The sequence below is a fragment of the Chlamydotis macqueenii genome, chromosome 4, assembly GCF_036417535.1.
Source record: "Chlamydotis macqueenii isolate bChlMac1 chromosome 4, bChlMac1.mat, whole genome shotgun sequence".
Lineage (NCBI taxonomy): Eukaryota > Metazoa > Chordata > Aves > Otidiformes > Otididae > Chlamydotis > Chlamydotis macqueenii.
The window spans coordinates 84,459,110-84,476,195 of NC_141559.1; the positions used below are offsets into that span (position 1 = coordinate 84,459,110).

Sequence of the window (17,086 nt, forward strand, 5' to 3'; positions counted from 1 at the left end):
TTGACCGCAGACCTCTGTGCACCCCACCTCACGGGCAGGCACGCAGCACAGCTCCCGCTCGCCAGACCACAGCCGGGACCCGGCTGCAGGACCGAGGGCACGGCTCACACCCGAGGACGTGTCCCTGAGATGCCCAGTGCCTCCCAGGTGGCCGAGGGGCAGGAGCTGGGGGCTGCCCCTGGGCAGAGGGGATCACACCCGCTGTGTCCCCATCCCTGCCATCCTCAGTGCAGCTGTGCAGGGTGCCTCCTTCCCTGCGCAGGCATGGCAAACCTCCCCCCACAGCCCTGTCCCGGCCATGTCCCCCTCCATGCCCACCTTGCTCTGCCCACCCTGGTCACTGGCTGCTGTCCCAGCTCATCAGGCTGGCTGGGCGCACAGGGGGCCCTGCCCGGCATGCCCCCGGGAGTGGAGGAGGCTGACGACTCATTTCGGGAAGCAGCGCTAGGGACAGGGTGGGAGAGATGGAGATGCCAGCTCCAGCGGGCAGCAGCGCTGCTTTGCCTGGCAGCTCTGTGCCGCCGCATTCGAGGTCTGACAACACCCAGAAGCATCTGCGGTGTGGGTGAGGAGCGGAGCACCGTGGGCTCCCTCACAGCCTGGGCTCACGTCCTTGCACCACGCTGTGTCCGACATCTGGCAGTGTCGCGTCTGGTGCCAGTGGCCCCCGTCCTGGACCACAGCCCACTGCTCCCCCGGCGCCTCTGCACCCTCTTTGGCCTGCCGAGATGGGAGCCTCGCTTGCTCTGCAGCCGTCCTGGCCCTTGCTGCAGATGGACGCCTGGCACCAGCCCCCTGGGACCCCTCGCTGTCTTGCCCTGCACCCACTGTAATGAAACAGCTGACTCAGCACAGCTGCCTGGAGTCACCCCGCACCAGGAACAAGCAAACTTCCCACATACTGAGTGCCTCGGTGCCCCCGGCTTCCCCAGGCCAGCTGCAAGCCACCGGCCCCCAGAGTGGGGGGCTCTGCAGCCCTTCCGGCCCCAGGCCCAGCGCCTCTGCACGGCGTTAGTCGGGATGCTGCTCCACACGCCTCCCAGCCGCCCAGCGCTTTTCTTCCCGAGCTTGGAGCCATGCCCAGACACCGGGAGATGTTTGTGAGGCAGGACGCGATGGAGACACAGCAGAGGGATGGGGCACCTCGTTAGTATGGACAGCAACAGGCGGAGGAGAGAGCTGGCTTGGAGATGGAGCCAGCACCGCTTGCCCCCACGCCCCGTGCTCACCGCAGGCTGCGTGCGAGTCCGGGAGGAGCAGCCCTGCATTCACGCCTGCCAGCACCTGCCCAGGACAGGGCAGAGCCCGCCGGGATGGTGAGGGGCCACGGGGCAAGCCCCTGCCCAAGGCCTGGCTGCAGCCGCGGGGTCAGCTCGCCCCCCTCGTGCTGCAGCGATGGCTGATGCCCAGAGCTCAGTGCCCCTGGCCCAGGTCCCACTTCAGCATCGCTGGCTGCGTCTGTGCCAGGGAGGTGACACGCCGAGTGGCACAGGGGGGCTGGCTGACAGGTCTCCGTGCTTGCGACCAGCATGGCCGGGCTGGGCGCTCCCGGAGGGCAGCCTGCGCTAACGGAGCGTGCTAACGGGCACGGGGCAGAGGGTGCAAGGAACAGCTCCAACAGCCGCTTGCGGGGCAGGAGCACTTCCAGCAGCCCCCGTCAGTCTGCAGCGGGACCTTGCTGAGCCACGGCCGACGGCAGAGCGAGACGAGGCTGTTCCACTGCCTACGCAGCAAACGCAGTGCTGTCAGTCAGCGCGGCCTCCACCGAGGCACCCTCTGCCTCCCGAACCGCGCTGCTGGAGAGATCAGAGACGAGGCACAAGGACAAAGAAATGTCTATAAATTATACATGCACTAACTCCAGTTGGGAACCGCTCTGAGGATGTCAAACACCAAAAGCTAGGACCCTCCCCCTCGTCTCTCGGCGTACGCTTTATGGTATGGTTAGATTTAGCGCCACATTCGGGTGCTCTTTGCAGCGTGGCAGCATCGTCGCATGCTGGTAGCGAGTCCTGCTGTGGGGCAGAATGGGGACTGTGCTGCCCAGCAGCTGCGGCATCTGATGGGCTCCCCGTACCGTAGCTGAACCCGAGGAAACCACTCTGCCGATGGATCCGTCTGGAAGCATGGCTCCAGGGATGCTTTGGATGCACAGAAAGGGCCTCCGGGAAGGGGCTGTGCAGGAAGCAGAGGCACCCAGCACCTGGCCGCACCAGTGTTTTCCAGCCGCTGTCCTCAAGCATCTTTACTGGGAAATGGCACTCAGCCCCCTAGAGCCACGCGCTGACCCACCCTCCCTGTGTTTAGGTACCCCAGCCCGGGCACCATGTGTCTGGCACGCAGCCAGCCTCCCCACTCGCCTTCCTGTGCCCCACCAGCTCCCCCGCGGGCACCCCAGTACGGGGGCCTGGGCTGGTCGGACTGGAGGAGCAGGAGCGGGGACGTCCAATGCCACCCGACCCCAACAAGGTACCCAGGGCCCCAGCCAGTCCTGTGGGGCCGAGGGCTGTCGGGAGGACAGCTGTTTGTCCCAGCTGTGGCGTGGTGGGTGACGCTCACTCTGTGCAGGCAGCTCTCAGCAGCTCCCTGCAGCGCTCAGGGGCAGGGCGCCCTGCCCGCGGGCTCCTGCCTGCCCGCCAGCACCCAGCTGAGGAGGGGGCTGCGCGACGCCCCGGGCTCACCGCTCTGCTCTTGTGTGCCATGCTGAGCTCTGCTGCGGGACAGGGGACACCGGGGTCCTCCTTGGGGCGCGTCGGCGGAGAGTGGCCTCGGGAGAGCCCGTGCCTGGGAAGGGGCAGCAGCAGAGCCGTGGCGCAGGGGGAGGCCAGGGGGCATGGGTGGGCTGGCACAGCCACGGCACGCGACCACCAGCCGAGGCTGGCTGGGAGCAGCGGTGAGGGAACGGGCTGGGAGCTTGACCAGTAACAGCTGAAGGATGGCAGTATGTACCAGCCGTGCCAGTCACCACAGGGCCACAGAGAGCACGGCTCATCAACCCATTTGCTGTCTGTTTTGATGAGGTTCCAAGTTTGGACGGTGAAGGTAAAAGCCTCAATGGAGCGGACTTGGATTTCTGTGAGGCATCTGACATTTTTGACGAAGAAAGCAGAATAATATGAAAGCGATGTTGCACAGATTAAATGGATTAAAAACTGGCTAACCAGCACGTCTCAGGACATAATCATCCGGCGATCATCGCCAATTAGCCGTGCTTCTGCCTGGTCCTGCGGAGCAGCAGCCAGGCCCCGTGTGGGCACTGGCTGTCACGGACCTCACTGGAAAAAACTCAGCATTGAGGAAATGTGCGGATTACACCAAGGCTGAGAGAAGGGCAAGGAAGGAAAAAGACAAATGCAGATCCGTAAGAGGAGCACAGAGCGGACGCTGCACAGGAGCGGTCTTTGCGCGGGAGCCTCAGGCTCCTCTCCAGCCCAGCAGGCAAAGCGCAGCAAATGCAGCGGCTGAAAAGCGGGGGTCAGTGCAGCCAGAGGAGTGACTTCTTTAAAAAGTGAGGCCAGCCTGCGCTGGAAGCATCTCGGAAGGGATTTGCACGGTCCTGGATCCACTGTTCTGGCAATTTTTTAAGGTCTGAGTGTTTTTCTCCTCTAGTTGGTAGGGGAATCACAAGCGCAGGAATAAGGTGAGACAGCAGGTCACACTGGATGATGTATGGATAAAACTAGATGACGCAGCTATAATGCAATAGATGACACGAGTACTTTAGCGGTGGGCTCCCTGGCTCAGCTGGACATTCAACACAGTTGGGAATGATGTCTCCTCCGCTCACGGAGCCCCAGAGCCAAGGAAGCGTCAGGGACTGCTTCCTATGACCTGGCCATGGACACCACTGAACTTCAGGTGCTGACTGCCACCCAGTCCTCAGACTGTCCTCACTCCCCACAAACATTAGACACTCCTCAGGACAATGGGGATTTGTGAGCAGTGCTGGCGCTCTCAATCACACATCAACCCAGTGGCCATCCCCAGCCCGGAGCCCTTCGGATCCAGGAACCTGCTGTGCCACTTTGGATGGCGGGATCCAAACCCTGGTCCCCATCACCGGTCTGTGCTTCGCCTGCGCTGCCAGCTCCTGCCTCAGCCGCTAAAGAGCTGGAGAATCTCCCCCTGCAGAGCCAACGGCCCCATGCCTGGGTGGCTCCTTCTTGGCCGGTACTGATTGATGGTGGATTCTCCTCTGAGAGGGAAGCACTAAATCTTCTGGTTTGTATCTTGAGACTCATCTCTCATAGGCGGCAGGGTTGAGCTCAGAGGAACAGAGCCCTGTTTCACACCGTCCTGTCCAGAAAGGTACCTGCCCCCACCAAAAATACTGCAGAGCAGAGGTAAAGCCTCTAGCTGCCTCCTCCTCCTCTGGGCAGCAAGGCCTGGCTCAGCTCCTCCTCCGGACTCGAGGGATGTCCGTGTCCTGTGGGAAAGACCAGCCCAGGACCGAGGAGGCTGCTGGGCAGACCCCAGCCCCGGCCATCGAACAGCGGGGCTGCAGGCACCGACGGAGGGTCCAGCTGCCCCCTACACCTGTGAACAACCCTACCCGCCCCCAGCCAGCCTCAGCCCTTTCTCCACCCATCCTCCACTTCATCCTTCTGGTAATGTCTGTGGCAGAGGGAAAACCAGAGCAGACACATAAATCTTCTCCTCGGGACGCAGGAAGCCAGGAGATTAGATTTATGAGAGAGGAAGTCATATTCTTCTAGAACTGCAGAAGAGAACAGCTAATTACCCAGCTCCACTCACTGGGTACAACGGCTTCTCTTGGGACAAAACCTTTGCTCTTCCTAATCTCTGGAAAGGAAAGAGGTGCTGCTGGTGCTGAGCGGGCGGCTCCAGAGGACGAGGCGTTTGGTCTCAGTGGAGGAGTGGGCAGGAGCCAGGTTCACGACGCATCACTCAGCAGCAGACCCTAATCCTGCTTTGGCTCCAAGAGGACTCAGCACGTTTGTACTCGGATCAGAGCATCTGTGGGACCTGAGGATGAAGGACGAAGAGCATCTCCTCGGGCAGCCTGCAAACCCAAAATCCGGTTCCTCGCTGAAGAAGCTTCACTGCAAAGCCAGTTCATGCCCTACCCTCGCGGTTCTCTTGGAGGTTCTTCCAGGGCCGGCTGCTCGGAGGCTCGCAGACCTTCTAATTTCCTGCAGGCACTTAATCACAGCCACTTTATGTTCGACTGTGCTCGTGCCAATACAGTGCTTCCGCTTGAGCAGCTCTTCTCCTCTCTCAGCGTCGGGCCCTCGTGCGCTCATAGCGAGGACACACGCTCTTTCTCTGGCCACGCTTTGCAGCGCTCAGCAAGTCCGGCTCTGTCAGCTCCCCACGCCCCCGGTGATCCTCGCGGCCTCCCTCTGCACCCCCAGCGCTTGACCTCCTCCCTCCTGGCAGCATTCAGGGCAAAGCCTTAGACTCTGCTCAAACACTCCGGGCCCCACCAGAGACACCTGGGCTGGCCCAGCTGAGGACAGCAGGCGTGGTCCCCGGCAGCCGGGGCAGCGCCCTGGGTGCCTCGTGCTCTACAGGACCCCCAGCTCCCCCAGCAAGCATCGCTGGGGTCTCTGGGGAGCATCGCTGACACACGGGTGTCAGCCAGGGCTGGGTGCGAGCAGCCGCTCGCACGAGCCCAGGGATCAGCACACATCTCTATTTAGGTCACTGGCTGAAGGGCTCTGCGGGAAAATTAGTCACTCTCCCAGCCACAGGGCCCAGGAGCAGGCTCTCGTGGCCCGGCTGGAGCAGGGAGCCCCTGCCACCTGCCTCCCCGCAGCACCAGCACCCGGGGCAGCCTGCGGGCACCTCTCCAGGGCGGCCCGAGGCTCCTGGCCGCCCTCACCGCTCGCACCACGGCTAACGCCCCATGGAAAGGATTCCGTCAATTAGGGAAGCAGCAACAGCACCCTCCTCCCGACACGCAGAGGTCACTGACTCTCACTGCCATCGCTCCTCTCTCAGCTGCAGATACGCTGGTGCTGTGAGATGGAGACTTTACGTGGTCAGGAGACTCGGTGAAGTGCAAAGCCTTCAGAAGCCTGCAGAAGCCAAATTATTTCTCTGTCTCCCATGGATGCTAATATGGCTGTGATGACAGTAGTGTCTCTGTTCTCGCTGCTCCCCTCTTGCTTCCCCACCTCCCTCTGCCAGGCAGAGGAGCACCGCTATCACCATTTAAATGAGACAAGACGAGTCGGGTGACCTGCGCAGGGGAACACGGGCAGACCGTGGCACACAGCCTGTACGGAGCGGGATGAAGCCAGGAGCAGTTTGTTTCCTGTCCCAAGTCTTCCCTCAGCTGCCTCCGCAGAAGAGCAGGTGAGCGTCCTCGCAGCCTGCAGCTGCTGCTGGGCACCACGGTTCAGCACCTTTCCTGGAGGAGACCGCCGCGGGAGGAAGAGAACGCCCTGCTTGGCTGCTTCCTTCCCAGCGAACACGGCGTGGGCAATATCACCTTCCTCCAAGCTCCAGAGACGCTGCGCGGCTGCATGGGTGCAGGAGAACACCTGGCACAGAGACGCAGTGGGAAAGTTCGGCTGGTGCCCAGCACCGGAGCATGTGGGCTCTGCCGGCACCGCTGCTGCGGGCTGTTCCTGCGGTGACGACAGGACAAGGGAAGTAGGACACGGCCCAAAGACTTCCAGCCTTGGGAGATGCAGCTCATCACAGGGCCTGCTGCAGCTCCACGCACTCCTGGGGAGGAACACCTCACCGCTCGGAGAAGGGTGCTCGGGCACCCCTCTGGAGCCAAACCAGCCAGTGGAGCAGCTGGCCGGGCTGGGGAGCCCTGACAGACTGGGACTCCGTGTGCTTCTTTGCACGCCAGAAATCTTATTAGAAAGCCACAAGCTGTCCACAAAGCACACTTCTGGAAAAAGCTGGAAAGGCTCCACTGCCCTGTAGTTCACAGAGGCGACCGCAGCATCCCAGTTGACCCTGTGTGTGCTAGTCCAGACTCCTGAGGGCTGGGCCCCGGGGGGCACCGGCCGTGCCCCCCCGGCTAGCCTCGTCCGCCCCCATCGCACAGCCCCCTCATCCTGCCGGTGCTCGCCGGCCGCGGTCCTGGCAGCCAGCGCGGAGGCCTCTGCGGCTGCAGCCTCCCAGCACCGATAGGGAGAACGGCGTTTCAGAATACAAATTCCTGCCTTTAAGTGGATTTCCAATGCCATCTAGCAGCCAGCCCCCCTTTAGCTTTATGTGCTTTAGACAACACTGGCTACCCGGGGAATTTAGGAATTAGCAAGTGTCTGTCTTTGCTGTGTGCCTCGGTTTCCCCACCCACCGAACAGCCAGGATGATATCGACCATCTCCAAAATACGAGAGAGACCCTGTCCAGAAGCAGCAGTTAGGACTGAAATACTGTTGTTACTATAAAAGGGAATAGACGCACTAATTGTTTGTGGCCTCTGGATGCTACCATACTATTAAATAATTATAATAATTATAATTCATAAAGAAGATAACCTCCGTCTAAAGGAGCTTCCGCGTTTAAATCCACTCCACTCCTCCGCGCGCACTGGAAGGACGGAACGCTTCCCGCAGAGAGGAAACGTGCTGGGAAAGGACAGCGGGATCCGGCCTCAGCCCAGCTCTGCTCGGGCAGCACCAGCGGGGAGGGAGCGCGGCCGGTGCCAGCGTCCCCTGCCGCCGTGACTGTCCCAAGGGGCTCGCTGCCGTGCCCCCGGGAGGTGACGGGGGCACCGGGAGCCGCAAGCCGGCGCGGAGCGCTGAGCGGCCCGGAGAGCAGGCAGGCAGCCCGGCCGGCGCTCGCCGTCCCCGGGCGGGCACACGCCGGCTAAGCCCGGGTCCCGGCGATTACTCAGACGCGTCCACCTCGCGCTCCGAACAGAAAAACGGCTCCATGGAGACCTCCGGGCTCCCCCCGCGCTTCCCTGAGGAGCCGCGGCTGTAACTGGGTTTTGCGTGAGCTCCCGCGGGGAGGACAGGGGCTGGAGCAGCCCTGAAAGCTGCGCCTTCCTATTTCACGGGGAGCAGCCGAGGCTGCACCCAGCCCCGCTCCCGCCTCGGCGCCTGCCAAAGCCCCACCGGCCGCACAAAGGCCTCGAACGCAGAGCGCGGCGCTGGGAACTGCTGGGAGCAACGTGGGCTGAATGCCTCCAGCGCCAGCAGCCGTACCCTCGGCCCGCGTCAGCGCGGCGTGCGGTACAGAAAGTGACATCCCTGGGATCACGCGTGTGCGTGTGTCAAGCAGACACAGCCCCGGCTGATGGACGCGTCTCCTGACGAGGGGGAGCAGAGCGGCGGCCAGCCGGGCTGAGCGAGGCAGGCTGCTCCCGGAGCGCAGCTCCCGCACCGAGCCGCTCGGCGAGCAGAGGTGCCACGGGCCGGGGTGGCACAGCGGGGCTGCAGCGCTGGGGCTTCGGCCCCTCTTACCTCCCTCGGCTGCCCGCCACCGCCCCCAACATGGCCGTGTCCCCCAGAGCCCCCTGCCACGGCAGCCAGCGGCTCGCTCGGTGCGGGGTGCCAAGTGCGGGGTGCGGAGTGCCATCAGCCACGCGGGTGCGGGGAGCCAGCGGCCCCGTGCCTCCCGCGCTTCCCCGGGCAGCTCCCGCTCGGCGGCGGGGCCGGGCAGGCGAGGACCCGGGGAGCGCTGCGACCCCCGGCACCGCGGGGGCGGCCGAGGCCGCTCGGGGCTGGGCACCGCGCACCGGCGCCCGGAGGAAGGGGCATCGGGGACCCTCCCCACGCCCGCCCCGCCCGGCTCCCGGCCGCGGGCGCCCCTACCGCTCCCGGCGCCCCCGGGGTCCCGGTTTCGGGGCTCCGCGGCTCCCGGCTGCGGGGTCCCCGCCTCGCCCCGCGCCCCCAGGTCCCCCTGCCCCGCCCGGGTCCGGGTCCCGGTGCCGGCCCGGCAGCCGCCGCCTCGGCGTTCCCGGCGCAGGAGGGCCGATGCCCGCAGAGCCCGGCCCGGCCGCCGCCTCACCCCGCCCCGCCGGTCGGGGCCCCGCTCCCCAGCCCGTCCGGTACCTGGTGCTCGGCAGCGGCGGCGGCGTGGGTCGAGCAGCGGCGGGCGCGGGGCACGGCGGGGCGGAGCCGCGCGAGCTCGCCGGTACCGGGGCGGAGCTGGCGGGGGCGGGGCCGGGGCGGAGCCGGAGCGGCGGGGCGCGGAGTGCCGGCACGGTGCCCCGGGGCCCTGGTAGCCGCAGCCTCCCGCTCAGTGACTGCGCTCCCGGGGCCTCGCGTCCCACACCCCGCGCTCCAGCTCCGGCCCCGCGGGCCCCGGGAAGGGCAGAGCCGGACCGAGCCGGGGCTCGGGCTCGGGCCCGGGCCCGGGCGGAGGCAGAGACCGAGACCGGGACCGGGACCCGGGGCACCGAGGCTCTGGGCAGCGCCCGGCGCGGGGCGGGCGTGCAGGAGCCGTGGCCGGTCCGGTGCTCGGGGCCGGGCACGTCGTGGGGCCCATCCCCTGCCATGCCCCGCCATCCCGGCCCCCCAGCCCAGGAGCAGCGGCGGGGCCGGGCTGCGGCGGCAGGCGGAGCAGCCGCGGGCAGCGGGGAAAGCCGCGCTTTGCCGTGGGGCTGGTGCGGCGGCTGCGGGAGGTGCGGGGCGATGGGACTGTGGCTCGGGTGGATGCTGCCGGGGGCCGTCGGTGTCTGTGAGCATCCAGTCCGTTTGTGGGCCGTTTGCCGTGCCGGGCTACACCTGGGCCAGTTCCCCACACGCGTGCCATCCATGGAACAAGCCACATCCATGTGTGTGGCAGTGCCCGTCGGTGTGGCCTGTGCAATTGGGATGTACGTGCGGTTTCCCTTGAAGGCGTGTGGCCGGCGGTGCAGGGAGCTCACCTGAACCTCCCTCCAGCAGCCGCCAGAGCAGCTGTTTCCACACGACTGAACTAATCTCATCAAATCCCTGAACAGACTGGCTTGCCGCGAAGTTTCATCCCGTGGCCTTCCTGCCTTGCCCCACGCTCCCCACGGGGCTGTGCTTGTCACACAGCACTTCTCTCTGCGGTGATGGTGGGTGATGCCCACCCCAGGCTGGGCCGTGAGAAGTGGCCCCCCAGAACCTCGGTGGCTCCTGCTGAGCCCCGGTGAGCAGCATGGCTGCATAGCTGGGCTTTGCCAGCGTGGAAGGCGACCCCAGCACCCACCACGGGGGCTCTCCTGAGACCGGGGTTCTGTGGCATCGTGCACACGGGTGCTCATGGAACACAGGCAGATTCGTAGCTCTTTCCCCACTTCGCCAGCACTTGGTGCTTGCTGCCTTGCAAGCAGGGCATCCCCTGCCCCGGAGCCAAGCCCTGGGAGCAGGCTGTGCTGCGGAGTCGGGAGGGACTCGCCCCCAGCTTTGTGGGCAAGTTGTGCTCACTCAGAGTTGTGCAGGCAGCCGTGGCCAGCCGCGACCTGGGCATCTGCAGGATCGCTGCCGGCTGGTGTGGCCTCCCTGCGTGCGGGTGCTGCTGGCCCTGCTGCGTGGCAGTGTTCAGCATGAAGCCTCAGGGCTGTGGCTTCGCTTTGACGCTAAAAGGCCTGGGATCGGCCATGGGGCACAGTTCGCCCTCCCTCACCGTGGCCGCGCAGGGCTTCTCACCACGCTGGAGTGACCTGGCCAGCGCTGGGCTCTGCCTGTCCCGGGCACACCACGGTGCTTCCGAGGGTGCTTGGTTTGTTTGTGTGTTTTCCCTGGTGCATGCGGCTCAGGTGGTGGCGTGTGGGGTGATGGCACCCATGTGATGGCGGTTGATGCTGAGACAAGCCGGCTTTTCCCACGCCAACTCTGCTGGGCTCTGGGGGCTGGACCGGGGCTGTGCATCCCAGGTGATGTTGAGTGTGGGGCTGCTCCCGGGATACAGACTCCTGAATGTCACATTGCGTCTTGGAGCTGCTTTGCATGGACCCGGGCGCAGCTGTGGTGGTGTCCCCTTGCAAACTGCCTGACTGGAGACTGTCCTTTCTGCCCGGCAGCAGCCGTCCCTCAGGGAAATAGTGCTTTAAAGCGTCTCTGGGCTCTGACCGAGCAGAGCTGAATGGGCAGAGCTCGAGAGGATCCTGGCAACTGAGCAACAGCCCTGTCCAGTGACCCGAGCCCTGACCCCGCCGGCTCTGGGGCTGCAGTAGCTGATCCGTGCCCCGAGGAGTTTTCCATAACCTTTGTCCCCAGAGCAAGTCTATTGCAGGCTCATCTGTGTTAGAAGTATCACCAATAAAACGTTGCACTGGTTAGCTAAAGGGAAGATGAAACACAGTGGTGAGCAGCAGGCAGGTGTTGCCCCTGCCACCTGCACCTCTCGTTTCAGCTGAGCACAATTTGGAGATCAGGCGCAGCCCTTCTCCTGGTGCGGAGACCGGCATCCTGGCTGCCCTGCACCACTGTCGTGCTGCTTGTCTTACGGCAACGGCGAGGCTGTGAGCACCCGGAACAGGAGTGGAGTTAGGGGCTCCGTTTGGGCCCCTTTGCTAGAGGCAGTCTAGACACATTGGCCTCCAGAGAGAAGCTGCTCGCCGTAAGGCATCCACCTATTGCCTTAAATGACCTTAAAAACAGCAGGTGTATGCTGCAGCAGATACGCTACATAGTCACGTCTGCATCCTGCCCAGCGCTGTGGCAGATGTCAGAGCTCTCCCACGCCTGGAGCAGGATGCGCAGGACTGGGAGAGGACGGGCTGGCTGGAAGCCCACCGAGGGGGGCAGGAAGAGGGGTTTGGTGAGCCGGGGAGGAGGGGATTCCAGCAGGCAGAGGGCAAGGGGCTGCGGGGTACAGACCGGCTGGAGGAGCACGGGTGGGTGCACGGGGCCCCAGCGCATCCCACGGTGTTGGGTGAATGGGGCCCCCCTCATCCCCAGCGCACCCCATGGTGCCAGCCGCAGGGCCTCGGCGGTCCTGAGCAGCCCCTCTCCCCCAGAGTCACTATGTGGCCTGCATGGCCGCCATCCTGAGCCAGATGGACAAGGACCACTACAGCTCCTACATCAAGGCGTTCCCGGCCCGGTCCGAGCTGATGGTGAGTGCTGCCCCGCGCCGCGGGATGTGGGTCCTCCATCACCGGTATCTCCCTGCCTCTCCGCTCAGCATCTCGGCAGGGGCACCTCTGCGAGTCCCAGTGCCCTGCCTGCACCTGGGCACCCAGCGCTGGTGCCACCGGCCCTGTCCCCCAGCACAGTCCGCTTCCCCACTCCACGGAGCTGAAGCTTTCGCTGTTGGGTGGCAAGGGTTTCTCCTAGCCCCGGTGCTCAGCACAGCATCACCCCTGGCATCTCCTCCTCCCTGGCAGGACTTCCTCATGGAGACCTTCATCCTCTTCAAGGATCTGATTGGCAAGACGGTGTACCCCTCCGACTGGATGGTGATGAACATGGTGCAGAACCGGTGAGGACCGCCAGGCTGGCGGGGACTTGGGGGCAGCCATTGGGGCCGGGTGTGAGAACTGGAGGTGCTGGGGCTGGGGCAGAGGGCTTGCAGGCGCTGCAGCGCGGCTGTGCTGGGCGGGTGAGGGCTAGCTTCCCCCCCGCCAAATCCTCCTGGAGCAGCTCTGGGTCCATGCTCAGGCTGGCTCAGGGCAGCTCTGGATGCTCCCTGCTCTGTCCCGGGACAGGCTGGTCCTGTCTGGGAGCCGGGTGGCAGAGCTGCTCCCTGCAGCCCCAGCCGTGTGCTTGGGGGGCTCCCGAGGGGGTGGGAAGCTGATGCCAGACACCCCACCCCTCCCACCCTGGGGGGGTCCGCGCACAGCGGGGACATGGGGCGCACAGGACTGGTGCCCCCGTGCAGCATCCGGCTGCACCGCCGCAGGCAGAAAGGACGGGATGGAGTGTGGGGGTGGGCACGGGCCCCCTGTGAGGCCAGCCCCGCTCTCCCCCACTGCCGCTCACGCTGCCGCGGGTGGGTGGGCAGCGTGGCCGCCCTGCGCTCAGTGCCCCACTGCCGCGCGCCCCGCAGGGAGTTCCTGCGCGCCATCAACCACTTCGCTACGACCTTGACGGAAGTGTTCCTGAGTGACAGCAGCTTCGAGCTGCAGGTAAGTGGGTGCGGCCGGGGCTGGGGGGCCGGGAGGGGACCCAGCCCAGCCCTTGCTGCTGTGGGCGAGGCGCCGTGCCGCCTGCCCCCCAGAACCCGAGCCTGGCATTCGCCCCCGTTTTTTCACTGCAGCTGTGGAACAACTACTTCCACCTGGCCGTGGCTTTCCTCACCCAGGACTCCCTGCAGCTGGAAAACTTCTCCCAGGCCAAGCGCAACAGCATCCTGGCCAAGTGAGTCACTCTCGCCTTCGCTGGCCTCCCCAGCCTGGCACCTCGGGGCCAAGTTCTGCTTCAGGTTCTGGCCCCAGCCTGCTGCCACGCCGTGCGGTCAGGCGTTTCAGGATGAGCCGGTCTGGCTGTGCTCGGGCCCCTGGCCTGGACTCAGCGCCCCGGGCTGCGGAGCGATGCTAACCGACGTCCGTCTTGGCAGGTACGGGGACATGAGAGCCACAATCGGCGCTTCCATTCGGGACATGTGGTACAACCTAGGTGAGCCACGGTGTGGCCGGCCATGAGGAGGCTTGGCAAGTCTCTGCAGGCTGGTGTGTGTCAGCACTGTCCCCAGAATGGGTGCAGGGGAGCGGGATGCTGCCGATACGGGGCATGGAAGCCTGCAGGTGTGAGCAGGCTGCGTGAGCCTGTGTGAGTCTGCAGGCGTGCGAGCCTGGGGGACGAGTGAGCCCATGGGATGTGCAACCTATGGGATGGCACGGGCTGTGCAGTCTGGGATATGTGAGCCCGTGGGATGTGTGACCTGTGGGATGGCACGGGATGTGCAGTCTGGGATACGTGAGCCCATGGGATGTGCACCTTGGCAAGGGCTCCAGGACAGCAGCACGGCCCCAGCTGACGGTCCCTCAGCCGAGCGTTTGCTGTGCTGTCCTGGCCATGCAGCGTTGGCTGCCCCCAGGATTCCCCGGCTGCGCTGCGGCTGCCTGCCCTGGGCGAGCACATCTCCTGGCACTGCTCTCCCCCTGCTCCATGTGCTGCCGCCTGTTCCCAGCCATGGGGCCCAGGCCAGGGCTGGCCCCGGGGAGCAGGCTGCACGAGTCTGGGTCCCCAGCCCCCCTTGCGCTCCCCAGGCAATCGCAAGATCGAGTTCATCCCGGGTATGGTGGGCCCCATCCTGGAGATGACGCTCGTGCCGGAGCTGGAGCTGCGCAAGTCCACCATCCCCATCTTCTTCGACATGATGCTCTGCGAGTACCAGCTGACCAAGAGCTTCAGTCGGGTGAGTGCCCAGGGCTGCGGCTGGGCCGCGGCAGGAGGCCACCACGGCCGCATCCTGCTCCTCACCCGGGCTGTACTGTCCCTGTTGGGGTGGGTGGAGGCGATGCTCAGCCCCCTGCGTCTCATCCTGGGATGTGGGGCTGCAGGAGGGAGGGACGAGGGACAGGGATGGGGGAGCTGGCAGGGACACGAGGAGCCGCAGGGACAGGGGACGGGGACAGGGACCCGTCTGTGCTGGGTAGCCCTGGGGAAAGGGGCAGCAGTAGCCAAGCCTGGGGGCTGTTTGGGGGCCCAAGCGGGCTCCAGGCCCCGCAGCCCCTCCCGCCCCAGCACTGCGGCCTCGCGTCCCAGGGGCTGCGGCAGCCGGGGGCCAAGCTCAGCACCCCTTCGCATGCGTCTCCGTAGTTTGAGGATGAGATCCTGCGCAAGCTGGACAGCGAGGTGGAGGGCGGCCGGGGGGACGAGCAGTACAAGCAGCTTTTTGAGAGCATGTGAGTGTGCAGCGACATCCCCACCACCTCTCCCCAGGGCACAGCCCTTTGCTGTCTGCCGGGCTCCTGCCCGAGCTGAATCTCGGCCATCGCGCTCCTCCGCATGCTGGGCTCTGACCCAGAGCCGGGGAGCGGGGCCTGAGGAGAGGATGGGCAGCATCGTGTCCTCCTTGCGCACTGCAGCTGCCCAGCCAGCCTGCCCCTGCCTGCCCGGGGCGATGCCCCTGTCCGTCCCCGTGCCCCTGCCCCGGGCGATGCCCCTGCCCTGCCCCAGCTTTGCTCTTGCCTCGTGGCGCCCGTCACAGATTTGCGTGCAGGGTGGCTGGAGCTGTTGGGTCTCTCCCCCATCCCTGGTGTACCTGGCGGGGTCGGCACGGGGCTCGCTCTGTCTCGCTGCAGATTGGGTGTTGCTTTTTGTCCCTTGCTGGGGCACCTGGCCCCGACAGCTCCAGGCCCCTTGAGAGAGCAGAGCTGGGGTGGTGGTGGCAGCGCTGCGGAGCTGGGCATGCAGTGACCTGCTGCCTCCTCTCCTCCCCAGCCTGCTCAGCTGCTGCATGGGACACCCTGAGCTGGCCAAGCCTGGGGAGAACTTCGTCGCGCTGGTGACCGGGCTCCTGGAGCGGCTCCTCGACTACCGGGCTGTTATGAACGACGAGAACAAAACCTACAGCATGAGCTGCACCGTCAACCTCCTGGTGGGCACTTGCCCCGTGCCCCCCACTCCCCCAGGGCTCGGCCCCGTGTCTCCCCCTGGGGCTGCAGTGCTCCCGCACAGCAGAGATGGGGTGCGCTCGGTGCCAGACGCGGTGTCCCCCGGGGGGGCTTGCTGGGAGGCACCGTGCAGCGCCCCGCTGCCGAGGGCAGCCCAGTCGCTGTGTGGGGACATTCTCAGCACCACCGTGACCCCCAGCAAGGTGTGGGAGTGTGGGGGGCTGCGGCATGTGCCCCCTCCCGGTGCCACTCAAAACAGCCTCGTCTGCTCTTCCCCAGAACTTCTACAAGGAGATCGACCGCCAGGCCATGTACATCAGGTGAGTGTGGCGTCAGGGACACCAGTGTCACCTCGGGATGAGGGGTCCCAGGCCCCGAGCTGCCCGGCCCCTGCCGCCCCGGCCCCCGGCACGTGGGATGGCGGAGCGGCCCGAGGCGCAGGGCAGAGGGGATGCTGCCCCGTGGAGGAACGTGGCCAGAGCCCGGGCTGCGCTGGCTGTCGCGCCCCGCACACGGTACCCTTGCTCCCAGGTACCTGTACAAGCTGAAGGACCTGCACATCAGCTACGAGAACTACACGGAGGGAGCCTACACCCTGCTGCTGCATGCCCGGCTCCTCAAGGTGAGGCGCGGGGGGGCTGCGGGGGTCGCCCGGCCAGGGCTCAAGGGCTCGGCGTGACGGGCTGTCACGGCCTCTGCGCAGTGGTCGGACGAGGCAAACGCAGCCCCCATGCAGGGCTTGCACAGCCCCAGCCTGCACACCCAGCGCCAGCTGAAGGAGGCTCTGTACAACCAGATCATCGACTACTTCGACCAGGGCAAGGTGAGCGCGGCCGCGCGCCCCGGCAGCCCCCCTCGCCCTGGCCGGCTGGCGGGAGCTGGGCGTCCCAGGGCAAGCCGGGCTCCCATCCACCGCTGCCTCCTGCTGCAAGCCCCCAGACTCCACGCGGCCCACCTGCCCACCCCATTGGTGTGGTGGGGCTGGAGCTGCCCTGCAGCGAGCCTGGGTTGGGCGGTTCACCCCACGGCCACCTGCTCTCCTTCCTCCGTCCCATCCCAGCTGGGGGCTGGCAGCTGGGACACCCCAGGAGAGGGGCTCAGTTGCTGGAGACAGCAGGAAGCCATGTCCTGCTGCAGCCCACCAGCACCAAGCCGGACCACCAGCTGGCACGGGGAGAGCCCTCCCCTCCTCACTGGGGAGCAGGGGTGCGGGTGCCCCCCCAGGAGGGGCTGGTCTCCTCTGGAAGCCCCCAGTTTCCCCTGCGCCCTAGCTGACCTCAGACTGTGGGGCCCCTGCCCTGCTCCCATCCTGTGCAGATGTGGGAAGAGGCCATCCACATCTGTAAGGAGCTGGCAGAGCAGTACGAGAGCGAAGTCTTTGACTACGAAATGCTGAGTGACATCTTGGTGAGTGCCTGGCGGGGCTGGGGGCCAGCTGCCAGCGGGCGCCACGAGCCGTGGGGAGGTTGAGGGGTCCACAGGGCTCCTGTCCCACAGCGGGGCCCCATCCCATCCCCGCTCCTGCCCCTCTTCCCCTGCAGCAGCGGGAAGCCAAGTTCTACGAGAAGATCCTGAAGGTGCTGCGGCCCAGCCCGGACTACTTCGCTGTGGGCTACTATGGGCAAGGCTTCCCCACCTTCCTCCGGGTAAGCAGCTCCCGGGTGCCCGGGGCCAG

The 17,086-nt window shown here is 65.7% G+C and overlaps 1 protein-coding gene across 1 annotated transcript in view; it reads left to right on the forward strand.

The window, feature by feature from the left end:
• The window catches only part of LOC147601092 (dedicator of cytokinesis protein 2-like), a 62,778-nt gene that overhangs the window by 38,962 nt on the left and 6,730 nt on the right, over positions 1 to 17,086 (forward strand). Inside the window, exons 29-41 of the mRNA XM_086747702.1 lie at positions 11,869 to 11,967; positions 12,238 to 12,332; positions 12,900 to 12,978; positions 13,110 to 13,210; positions 13,410 to 13,468; positions 14,062 to 14,210; positions 14,615 to 14,700; positions 15,239 to 15,395; positions 15,691 to 15,731; positions 15,943 to 16,033; positions 16,115 to 16,234; positions 16,729 to 16,818; positions 16,953 to 17,057. Of these exons, the coding sequence (XP_086603828.1) occupies positions 11,869 to 11,967; positions 12,238 to 12,332; positions 12,900 to 12,978; positions 13,110 to 13,210; positions 13,410 to 13,468; positions 14,062 to 14,210; positions 14,615 to 14,700; positions 15,239 to 15,395; positions 15,691 to 15,731; positions 15,943 to 16,033; positions 16,115 to 16,234; positions 16,729 to 16,818; positions 16,953 to 17,057 (1,272 nt within the window). The remainder of the gene's footprint in view (positions 1 to 11,868; positions 11,968 to 12,237; positions 12,333 to 12,899; positions 12,979 to 13,109; positions 13,211 to 13,409; positions 13,469 to 14,061; positions 14,211 to 14,614; positions 14,701 to 15,238; positions 15,396 to 15,690; positions 15,732 to 15,942; positions 16,034 to 16,114; positions 16,235 to 16,728; positions 16,819 to 16,952; positions 17,058 to 17,086) is intronic.